The sequence below is a fragment of the Schistocerca cancellata genome, chromosome 6, assembly GCF_023864275.1.
Source record: "Schistocerca cancellata isolate TAMUIC-IGC-003103 chromosome 6, iqSchCanc2.1, whole genome shotgun sequence".
Taxonomy (NCBI): Eukaryota; Metazoa; Arthropoda; class Insecta; order Orthoptera; family Acrididae; genus Schistocerca; species Schistocerca cancellata.
In genome coordinates this window covers 580,433,825-580,446,350 of record NC_064631.1, presented here as the reverse complement: position 1 = coordinate 580,446,350, position 12,526 = coordinate 580,433,825, and the positions used below count along the sequence as shown (strand labels likewise).

Below are 12,526 nucleotides of genomic sequence, written 5' to 3'. Positions count from 1 at the left end.
ACAATTCGTCCTCGTGCACACAACACCCATCCTGGATAATGTGAACTGTGTGAATAGGTCCCTATCCTCGGAACACTGCATCACCATTGGGGAACAAACATTTTACCATGGGATAGGCCTGATCAGCCAAAATTGTCACATAATCGTTAAGAGTAATGCAATCTTGCAAAGTAACCATGAGGACCATAAAATACTACAAAATGCCTGCTGAAATCATCACTGACTACCTGCCATGTTCCAATCTTGAGAAGTAAGATCGTCCATAAGTTGGAAACAGTGTGCATCAAGACTTATATGACCAAATGACTCTCTTCCACTGGTCCATAGTCCATTATGGTTTCAGTACCACATTTTCCTGTTCCTACCATTTGCATCACTTGCACTTGGTTTTGGAATGCCAGCTTGCCCTGGCAGTTTCCAATGTATGAAGCTACCTTTGTGTTGTTTTGATGCTGACAGTGTTTGCGAGTGCAAATTCAGTTATGCAGTGACTTTTGTTGCTGTCATCCTTGTATTTTTCATCACAATCCTTTTCAGTGACCATTTGCCATGATCACTCACTCACTCACTCTTCCATCCACATTGTGTCTTAATGGATGATTTTCTGCTTTCCCTTTATGCAATGTAATCTTGAAACACCACACACTTCGGCTTTTTGATATGAAAAATCCCACCGCACAAGTACCAACAATTATCTCGTATTTGAATTCACTTGGCTCTGACATCATGCACTCACAACTACACAGGACTTTGTTCAGGTGCCGTTTGTGGTCCAACATCACAACCTGCTGGCTTGTCTAGCTTCTGCATTTTGTGTTCAAGCTTGCATTCTCGCAGTATTTCCATGTTTTTGTCCAATCCCTGTATATTATATGTTGCTGTGCAGGCCTGTGCTGACTCAACTTCTAAGAACCTTGTAACATCATTTTCATAATGAGTGCCAAATGCTATGAAATTAGATACCAAGCTGAACTTATGATATGAAATTGTGAACACCATGTACCCTTTCATGAAGTCCACAATGTAATGTACTGTGAGATGTCTTTCTCCTGAGCAGTGAACCATGCAAAGACTGAATAACAGAGGAACATTTCAACAAAGTAATAAGTCATTGTTGGGCAAAACCCTTCCTTTCATCTCACCCGAGAACCTGCCTTTCATCTCAACCATCGCCAAGAGGGGCAATTGTGACTTCTGATCCAATTACAAATAACTTTAAAAGGTGGATCCAACACACTCTGTGGCTTATGACATGGCACAGTCAGGATGAAGCGTAATAAGCCATTTTGTAGCACCTCGGAGAGACAACTTTAAAGAATCCTTCTTCGCCTTGTACAGTGTGTGTAAATGGAGCTTGTAGGGAAGTGTTGTTTATTTTATATAATCCTTCCTGTATACTAGTGTTTTAGACAATTTTGAGCCATCCTGTCAAGACACATTTGAACTAGAGAATGACGTTCCTCATTAAAATTATCTAAGTATTCCCATCTTCGTTGCACTATTGTGTAGTGTAACCTCTACAAGAAGGAAGCCAGTGTGGTGCTCCTTATTTGTGGAGGAGTTTATTGTAGTTTGCTTCTCTTCAAATACTGCCACTGCAAGTTCAGTTCCAATTATGTGTAAGAGAGTGGAGGCACAGAGAGCATATTCAGACTTTTAAAGTTCCTTGCAGAGGTGACTGCATAAAATTCCACCATTCTGGATGCTTATGTAATCTGCCTGCATACTATTCTGCACATCAAAGAGCTTTTAGCAACATAAATCCAAGGTCCTGCAAGTCACTCAACTTCTTGATTTGCTAGATTCGCAAATGCTGGGAAGTAGACAGCACATGTGTTCGAGTTTAGCTTGGCTCTCTTGCTGATTTACCTGGATTATAGTGTCCAGGTGTATAGTTCAACAAGACCAAAATGGATGAAGGTTATGGTTGCTATCCACCATGCCTTTGCACTGGTTAGCCCGCAACTGTTCATTCAGTAGCCACTCATGATGCATCAGGCTAAGGCTCTTGTCTGACTCGTGGATAATTTGTGTGCCATCTGGTTGGTTTCCCAATGGGGGAAATCTCTCACAAGTGACAAAGCAAATGCACACCAGTTTACACTGATAAGTCTAAGGAGGAGGATTAGCTTGGCTGACCTGTGGCTTGCCTCAACCATATTCTCATGGTCCCCTTACTGAAGGAATTCGTCTGTAAAACGTGATCAAATGAAGCGAATGAGATGTAGTATGTAATTAATCTCTGCTTAGTTTCTCTTGGTGCACTGCAAGTCAGCCAGAGCATGTACTTGTAGAAAATTCAGTCTGATCCTTCGTGGACAGTCTCCTATGCTTCAGAGGTCTAGGGAAGGATGTGATACTGTACTAGGTCCAGGGTGTGTGTGAAATCAGAGGAATGAGCTGGCAGTTACAGCAGTCATTGTTGCACACTACCCAATGTTGCAGTGTGAAGTCTTCCTATGTGAAATGACACTGTTGACACAGGTCTGTTTTTTGACAGGATATGTGGTTGAAAGTGTGAATTGATAAGCTGTGTTTGGTAATATCTACTATTGGCATGACCTACATCCTTGCTGACGGAAAAACAACAGTCCCCCCATAGCCTCCTGGCTAATTATTCCCACCTACGATGAGAGAAACCACCAGTGTGTGGTGCTATTGGATTGCAAGCATTGTTAACAAGTAATGTTGAGAGATGTGTAATCTGAAGACAGTCTGTATTGCCTGTCTTCTATTTATCTGTAAATATATAAATTTAAGTCACATGCTGCAATTACTATTTGTGTGTTTGGACTAATATCAGGAACTACTGTAAAGATTTTGATCTGGTGTTGACTGATTCATGAGGACCATTTGTGTTGTGTATGTAATTTATAAATATTTCATGAAAATTAACTGAGTTATGCTGAATGAGCGCCCCCCCCCCCCCCCCCCCCCCCTTGTGCTGTGAAAATGGGAAAATGATGCCATTGCCCCATAGCGACACAGCTGCTGCAGAAATTGCATTCCTGGAAACCGAAAGGTTGTGGATTGAGTCCTGAGTTGTTCACTGATATTTTAACTCTGCTTTTTAACCTTGCATTCATCTCACAGTGCTCTGGAGATTCACCAGAAACAAGATGTGATTTCTGTTGCGCTTTGAGCATAGGTCCCCTTTCCACAGTTGAATAGCTGGTTAGTAGTGACATAATAGTCATTGAAGTTGTGTCAAAATGAAAGCTGGCACCAGGCCATTGAGCCACACACAACTGTTACTACCAGAATCTATACACCTGTACAAATATTCCTCTTTTAAACATATTATAAATTAGTCTCCCATCACCTTTTTCTGCTTTTATGCAACACTGATATCATGACACAGCTGTAGTGATTTTGCTACTTGTGCCAGACTAACACTGGAGTGAAAGTTTTCATGGAAGTTAGTTTTCATGGAAGTTAGTTTTCATGGAAGTTAGTTTTCGTGGAAGTTAGTTTTCATGGAAGTTAGTTTTCATGGAAGTTAGTTTTCATGGAAGTTAGTTTTCATGGAAGTTAGTTTTCATGGAAGTTAGTTTTCATGGAAGTTAGTTTTCATGGAAGTTAGTTTTCATGGAAGTTAGTTTTCATGGAAGTTAGTTTTCATGGAAGTTAGTTTTCATGGAAGTTAGTTTTCATGGAAGTTAGTTTTCATGGAAGTTAGTTTTCATGGAAGTTAGTTTTCATGGAAGTTAGTTTTCATGGAAGTTAGTTTTCATGGAAGTTAGTTTTCATGGAAGTTAGTTTTCATGGAAGTTAGTTTTCATGGAAGTTAGTTTTCATGGAAGTTAGTTTTCATGGAAGTTAGTTTTCATGGAAGTTAGTTTTCATGGAAGTTAGTTTTCATGGAAGTTAGTTTTCATGGAAGTTAGTTTTCATGGAAGTTAGTTTTCATGGAAGTTAGTTTTCATGGAAGTTAGTTTTCATGGAAGTTAGTTTTCATGGAAGTTAGTTTTCATGGAAGTTAGTTTTCATGGAAGTTAGTTTTCATGGAAGTTAGTTTTCATGGAAGTTAGTTTTCATGGAAGTTAGTTTTCATGGAAGTTAGTTTTCATGGAAGTTAGTTTTCATGGAAGTTAGTTTTCATGATGCATGAATGTAATCTGTTCCATATTTGACATTTGTAGTGACATCTCGTGGCAATGATGGTAGGTAGCTATGAGCTAACACATCACCTGTGGCAATACAGCACCTTTGATGCCTGACTCGTGTTGTTAGGCGCTCTGCGGTAACTTATATTGCAGTTGCAATATTCACTTACCTAATGTTGTTCTCAGAAATTTAATCATAGCTCCAAGCACTGGCCTGTAAACAAAATTACCGCTATGCTAGAAAAGTCATCTGGCTGGGGAGCGGGCTTGGTTACTAGTTGTAGTGTATTTACTGTATTTGGCTTGGTGTTAAACTGCCACACTGTGGGCCCAAAGGTCTAGAGTTCAGTACCTGGTAAGTCATAGTATCTTTGTCACTCCCACTTGTTTCGCCTCTGGCAGTGTTTGTTAATGTGAAAATAGCAAATTGCATTGTCTCAGAATCAGTGTTAATGGTAGGTGCTTCCTATAACTGGCCACTTCAAAGGTCAAAAGAAGGCAGTTGCAGATCACCTGTAACAGCACCATGCCTTAGTAAAGCACTGTAGTGTTCAAACCAACTTTCAGGTAGATTAGAGATTTGCTTTTATATTCATAAGAGCATAGTTTGTTTTTAAGTGAAACTCTGTTTGCTATTTACAATATGTTGACTGTTCATCTGAAAGAAGTTGACAGGTTCTGCTTTCTTGTTCTGTTTCTCAGGTTTCTTTGTGGTCATAGGTGCCATGAATACAAATTCTATATACCTAATTTTATAACCAATTTTCATGCTGTTACACAGAAGCAAGTAATTCAGTGACTGTGCCAATGAGAACATTATTATGTTTATATGTGATTCTGTTTCAGGTCAAAAATATTAAGTCTCTGAAGGCTCCAATAATTTTCATTTCCACTTCATTTTAGTATTATTCAATAACAAAACCAAAGATCAGTCATTATTCTGAAATCAAAAAACTTTAAAATATTGATAATTATGCAGTAATGTGAACATGAGCAAGTCAAGAAGACTAGTGGAATATGTTGTGTTACTGCAAATGACTGTGGTGGTGGTGGTGGTGGTGGTAGTCCTTTAAGTTAAAAGGTTTTTTTAACTTTTGTGACTGTTGTGCCACTGTGCCAACAGGGAAGATCCACAGGCGAGTTGGCTAACATAAGCTGTGGTGAGGTTATGTGTGTGCAAGTTTTCAGTATCTTTAGAAATGTTGTTTAAGGCTATCTTGTATGCCACATTTTGAAAGAGTGCATTTCTTAACTTTCCCGTAATGTGTACTCTATTTTTGAGGACAGTCAATTGCCTAGTAAGTTTCTGATGTTTTCCAGTTTTTTAACGAATTATTGAAAATAAATACTACTTGTTTGTTAAATTATCCACATATCCCTTGTGCATTGTGTCCTATAGTGTGTTTAAAATAAGTTGCGACTTTTGACAGTTCCGCACAGGACGAGTAGAGGGAAGCATGTGCTAAGCACATAAACGGGCAGCACTAAAGTCACTCCTACCTTAGGTAGCGAATATTAGCGGACTCCAGACAAACATTCTTTGACGGTAAAGAAATGACGATAGTGAAAAGACCATTTAAATTGTGATATTTTATACATGCTCACAGTTATGGTGTAAGTGGAGCGATCCCAAGGGAAGAACCATCACTGTCCTCTTAACTGGTACAAATGCCAACTGAAATCACTCTCTCTTCAATCTGCTTTTCCAGCACTCCTCCACAAATCCAGGTCTCCTCAACTACCTCTTTCGTATGGCTGACCAGTCTTCTGGGGTAACACTTGCAATGGCTTATTTTGTCAGTGTTTCAACCTCACTGAGTGTAAAGTACTTGTTATTTTCTGCCACACTACCTTTCACGTGGGTCCATGTGTTCTCAATCGGTTTTAAATGATTGTGATAGGTAGGAAGCCTGATTACATTATGCCCTTTATTGGTAGCCAATTCATTGACGTGATAATGTGGAGTTTTTGACTTGTAAAGCACTATATGTTCCATTAACTTGGCCTTATTCATGCCAGGTTCAAGTTACTCGAGTGAACATGTATTTGCACCCAGAGCAAAATATCTGCTTTCCTCCACTGCATTTTCTGAGCTTTGTCTATCACAACAGAGTGGTATGGTGGATGGTCCATTACTACTGTTGTATTTGGAGGAATATTCAGCAGCAGAACATCAGAAAACCACTCCTTCGAAACTTTGACATTCATTTCCTTGCGGTAGTCACCTTGTTTCCTGGAAGAGAACAACAAACAGTTGAAATGAAGCGACAAGCAGATCCAGTGTGGACAACAATTGTCCTGCCACCCTTGCCCAGTGGTGCTTTCATTGTTCCTCATGCTGAGAGATCTGTCCATCCCTTTGTCAATGTGTGACACACATTAACCTACATCTTTTCCAGCCACATAATGTCTTCAAATGAAATGCTCCTCACTGCACGCAGAATGTCTCTTCTGTCAATGATAAATGTCCAAGACGGAAACTTTTCATGCTGGAAGCCAAGCTCGTGTAAACAATTTTGAAGTGATGACCTACTCCCGTTGAACCAGCTCTGCTTCTTTGAGGCTGAAAAGAAGTTTGTTTAAAGTAGGATATTCCTTGCACTGACAACTAGTGTACACAAGTCTGCTAATTGCGTCCAGCTGGAATGCATCCATCTTCGTTACTCGTCTATCATAATGTCTTTCCTTGCCTAGAGTTTCTAATGACTCGGTGTTGCTTCTTCATTCGTGTCTTCCTTTCTTTCCTTCTCCTTGCCAATTCTCAGCACTGTAGATTAGTGAATGTTAAGTGCAGCAGCTATTCTGTCCACCACTCTTGTAACCTCAAAAAGTGGACCGCCATTGCACTCGAGTTCAAAATAACTGTGCACAGAGCACAGCACAGCACAGCACACAAATTGATGACCTAGGCCATGGATTGGAATTCCCCTTCCACAGCTCATTATCTTTGCAGCCTGTAACAGTGAATCTCATGTTCAAACATGCTGCGCTGTTGTTATCAACACAACGCCAATACAGAAACACTTGTTCACAACACCTGACCATTGCGGAACACTTGTATGACAAAAAACAAGACTTCAAAAAGAGCTGACGAAAACAGAAGCATCTAAAACATGACACCACATGGTGCTGTTTATCCGCGGGGTGGCAACAGGGGCACTTTACCAACCAAACTGCTGGCAGCATGGTGAGGAAAACCGGCTTGCCATTGTTGTTACCTGGGCAACGGCATTACTTCCTCTCAGGTCAACCAAACATCAAAAGCTGCAACTAATTTTAAACACACTATAGATCAAAACAATATATTTTATATTGGAGTATGTATGTATAATACCTATGTATCTAGAGGATCTGTGTGGGCACCATTGTGCCTAATGCAGAGATCTGCGTATCTCTTTGACATATTGCAGATCGCCTTAAGTTGGTTATGCTTCAAAAGACTTAAACACCGTAACAATTTTGTGCAGCTCTTTGTAAGTCTTGTACCTATGTTCAAATATGAACTTTGATTATTCCTCATAATGAATTGTCTGGCAGTTGAGAGATCTGGGCTTCACAGTGGTCATTTAAATGGAGCTGGAGTTGTTGAACTGTGCACAATCCATTGGCCTTAAAATTGTTCATCAAGGAACTCCTGCATCTGAGTAGCAAAGTATGCTGGAGCTTTGTTCTGCTGTAACTACACAATACATGATTTCCTTGTCTGTATAAACATCACGTTCATAAGACGTCCAAATAAGAATTTCCATTCATATGCTCTTAAAAAGTTATAAAAAGATCTGAAACAGGCATCATGACAACAGTGCCCCTCATACCACAACATAAAATACGTTTTTTTCTAACATAATGGTGATTGTCCTTAGAGCCGAAAACCATGTTCCTCCTGTGTTAACTATGGTACATCACACATCCATCAGAAAATAACTCTCTTGAACAAACATTGGTTTCAAAACTTTCATTTGCAAGTCTGTCTTGATGCATTGTTGATTGCGGCTCTTGCGGTTCAGCTGCCGTTTTGCAAGTGGATTTGGTTGATTAATGCTGAATTGCTTTAGTGGTGGTGGAGGTCACCGTTTTCTCTCATGTTTCCTTCTCTCTTCTGTGGCTTCTCTTTGATACTGCCTGAAACTAAAGCAAGCTTCTCCCAATCAAGCAAGACACTTGTGTACCCACACATATGCTTTTAATAATGCCAGAGCAATGTAACTGTGTCCACACACATTAGCCATGGCTACACAACTGAAACATTGATTTTCCTCGGCTTTGAAGTAGAGATATCAAATTAAACAACTGTTTTCTCCAATTGCACAAAGTTGAGTTGTGTGTGAACTGTATATGTAATTTGAGTTGATATGTTTTACCTTTTAATGGGCTGCTTTTTCTCAACATTTTTATGAGTTATATTCTACTCCTCTTTTGCTCTGATGTAGTGGGTATATACACACCTCCGATCCAAAGAAAAACAAGAATCCACCTAATTTATTCCTCTGGATTACCATCTGCACAGCCTTCCCCATAATTCCACCCACCACCTACTGCAGTCCAATTAGACATTCCCTAACCAATCTACAGTTTTAGCCACATGTAGAGGCAGGCAAGCTGCTGCGCTGAAATTAATGAGCAGCATTCTGTGTGGCAGCAAGCTCCTACACCCACCCACTAATGTGCTGCATCCCATAACATTGTCTTCAATACACAGGTCCAGCTCTTGTGTGTGGTAGATGTTAGGTACTTCTCTGCAGTTCAGTCTTTACAATTTCCTTAAATCTCTGCTGGTCTCCATCTTCTGTCAATGTCACTGTCACCATTTCTTGTCATTTCTCGCTGATTTTTCCTCCCGAATTGTAACACTCCACCTCCATATCACTCCTCTTTCTTACCGCTCACTGCCACCACCACAACCATTCCTTATAACTGGCTTAGTTAGTTAGTCCAGAAGTTGGAGGAAGGCAGCTCCATACCACCTCCAACAATAGTTGCTTGCTAAAGACCTGGGATGTTCAAACCAACCTTAAAGTTAATAACAAATTTACCTTTATATGAAACAGTAATGTGTTATATACTAATGACCAAAATCCGTTATTTGGTGATACATTGTGTGTTGACTTTTTCTTCCAGACCCTATTGTCAAGGAACAAGGTCGTCTGAATATGGTTTCATCTTCACCTACTCCCATAGCAGGCTCAGGGCCTGTAGGTGAGTAGCATGGCAGGTAATGAACCCTTTTAACATTCTTTGTAGTATTAACTAATTTAGTGTTCACTTTTAACTTTTCCAAGACATCCTTGCTTTGCAATAATGCTTGTAAATATTGCTGCAATACCTTAAGTGATTAATAATGTTTATGATTATTAACACTTTGAGTGCCATGTCTGTAATGTTACATGCACATCTTAGTGAGGGTTTGGCAGTCCACACTAAGATGGTCAATAATAGTGTGGGCATGGCATTCTTTTGAACATTGAAGAAGATATTAAGGCTATGGCACTCAGTGTTAACTAAATGTACCACTATTTATTGTAAATAAATTTGTCTCTGTTGTCTATATTTTAGACATCTCAGGTTTCATTGGCAGGGTGTGAGATTGACAATCCAGGTTTCTTCTGCCGACACTGTGTAATCATAAGCTCCGTGCATGTAAAGCTACTGTTCTGTGATGCGACATAGGAATATTGTGTGGCCAAGGGACTGGGGTCTTGTCTTAAATGCCTGGGTCAGGAGGGTGGTACGAGCTTCTATGTTTAAAAAGAAGTCCTTCAACCTCAAGTTATGCTACTTGCTGGTGGGACGGACACCTGATGACGTGAAATAATTGTTAGTGGGAACCCGCTGCACCTCATTGTCTAACACCCAGGCAAATGGGTTGCTCTCTGAGTGGACTTTCCTATCCCTTGCTGTTTTTGGAAACACCATGGAAAAGTCAGTAGACAAACACCCATTTCCAGTGAGTTGGGTATGCTGTCAGCAAGCAAGAACACCCACTCAACAAAGGGCTATAGATATTGTACAGAGAGCTTCTGCTCAAACACTAAGCCATTATGAACAGGACACACATTGTGCGTCAAAGTGTGTCAGATCATTTATAGAAATGAGGGCAGTTTTTTAAAATGTATGTAATAGTTGAATGTACAACAAGTGCACTAAAATAAGACAGTTGCTTGAGGGATGGTGCACTATTGGTATAAACTGTGACAACACTTAAAGCTAAACTATTACAGAAAGTGAAAATCTTAGGGAATACTCAATTGTGACTGAATTACACAACACTCTTAATTCCACTAAGTGTGCAGAGGCTTAATATATACGCTCACTATGTGATCAGTATTATGTGGATGGACACACATTAGCTGATGTTGATACAGGAGGTGTACACCATTTGTCTTCATGACAGCTTGAACTCTGCTGGGGACACATCCAGTAAAGTGTTTGAACATCTGTGGAGGAATGGCTGCACATTTTTCGTCAAGAGCCAAAATCCAAGAAGGTAATGGTCTTGGCTGCTATGGTCTGGAACTGTCAACTGTTTCATTGAGTTCCAAATGGGACACTGACAAGGCCAGTCAATTTCAGGAATGTTATTGTCCACAAACCATTGCCTCATAGGTGCTGCTTCATGGCAGGGTGTATTGTCGTGCTAATACAATCATCGTCACTGAACTGTTCTGATGTAGACAGTACACAATGCTGTAAAACATGATCATATCATTCAGCATTTACTGTTTCGTAAGCACAGTAAGGGGACCACACCCTGATCATAAAAAATCATCACCCATACCATAACATGACCATCTTCTCACTCCTGTTGTCTCTAAACATGATCGAAAGTTAAGTTCTACAACCATTTGCCAAACTCAAACCCTTCCATTGGACTGCCACAGTGTAATAACATGATTAATCACACCAATGTATCCAGTCAACCACTGTCCAATGGTATTGCTTTTCACCCCATCTCAGGCTTTGCTTAATGTTGACTACAGAAATATGTTGCTTACGAGGAGCAACTGCTAGACAGTTATACCCCATTCTTTTTTTACTCCCACTGCATGGTCATCATGTTAGGGTACTGGATTGCTGATAGCATTTTGCAACTCAGGAGTGATTACTTAAGCTGATTTCATGCGACTTCTTACAACCACCCTCCTCAACACTTCATGTTTTCTGTCCATCTGTGCATGAGGTCTACCTGGTCTCAGATTAGGCAAGGTTGTTCTTTCACATTTACACTTCACGATCACACCAACAGTAGGCATGGTCAGTTTTAGAAGGGTTAAAATGTCTCCTGGAGGAAGTCATTGAAAGCTCGAGCGCTTTATTCGAAGTGGAGCAACTTGCAGACCGATAAGATTTTATTGAATAGTCATATTGTTATTATTCCAACCTGGATTTTTCTTTGTTTGATTTTGCGTAGTGGCTTCTCTTCCACCCTACAACCCAGAGCTTTTTCCTTTATTAATATTCTCTCTCACATTACATTGTGCCTGTCCTTTCTTTCTCTGCATTCCTACATTTCTTGTTGCCTTCCAAACTGCACATGCTTTCCGCCAGTAAACACCCAATTCTTTGAAGAATCAAACTTCTGTGTATAAAACAGCTTTGAACTTCTGACTTACAAATGTGTTAATGTGTTCGAATATTTGGTGTTCAGCATGTAAGTGAGAAAGAGTTTAGAAAAGGTTGAAATAATGTTTAAGTTTGTTAGAAGTCTGTGAGTGTAGTATCTCAGCAACTGTGTTAGTATATATCGAAATAATCAGCAACCAGTTTCAAAAAAGAAATTTAATTTTGTAATGGGCACTTGGTACCATTCTTCAGAAGATCCTGTCACGATTTCCAGCTCCTTGATGCACTTCACGCTTCATTGTTGCCAATAAAAACAAAGTGTGAAGTGTGTCATGGGGCTGAAATTTGTGACTGGATCTTCTGGAGAACGGCACTAAATGCCCTAAACCGGTTAAAAAAATTCTTTTATGCAACTGGTTGCTGATTATTTTGGTATAGTCTCTTCAGTGCTTTCATTATCAAACACTGGGTGGAGAAAATCTAGGTAATGTTCATTCCATTTCAAATAAAAGCTAGTTTTTCACGCATCTCGGTGTTTGACGTAGTATCCTGTGAACTACGTGTCATACAGTGATAGTGGACACTGTCTATAAAATGTGTTGCGAATAGTTAGTAGTAAAGTAGTAGTAAATTAAAATATTTGCCTTAGCTGTAGTAAGTGATAAACTTCTTTCCTTTCATAATTTTGTGGGTGACTTTAGCAAGAAATATTTCTGCGACGGTTTGAAATTCTGTGTAAAGTTTGTTGAAGTCAGTAAGTGCTCTCATTTTTAAACACTGGATGAGTATGATTTGGGTATTTGCGTGCAGTGGGTTATGCTATCTTAAGACCTGTACACTGTTTCTACCTGTAATTCTTG

General features: G+C 39.7%; 1 protein-coding gene across 4 annotated transcripts in view; it reads left to right on the top strand.

Moving 5' to 3' along the window:
- The window catches only part of LOC126191527 (casein kinase II subunit alpha), a 79,069-nt gene that overhangs the window by 31,879 nt on the left and 34,664 nt on the right, over window positions 1-12,526 (top strand). For 3 of the 4 annotated variants that reach the window (XM_049932430.1, XM_049932428.1, XM_049932429.1), the window contains exon 8: window positions 9,225-9,302. In XM_049932430.1, coding sequence (XP_049788387.1) covers window positions 9,225-9,302 — 78 coding nt within the window. Of the gene's footprint in view, window positions 1-9,224; window positions 9,319-12,526 lie in introns of all 4 variants that reach the window. The other variant, XM_049932431.1, reaches the window with a different exon arrangement.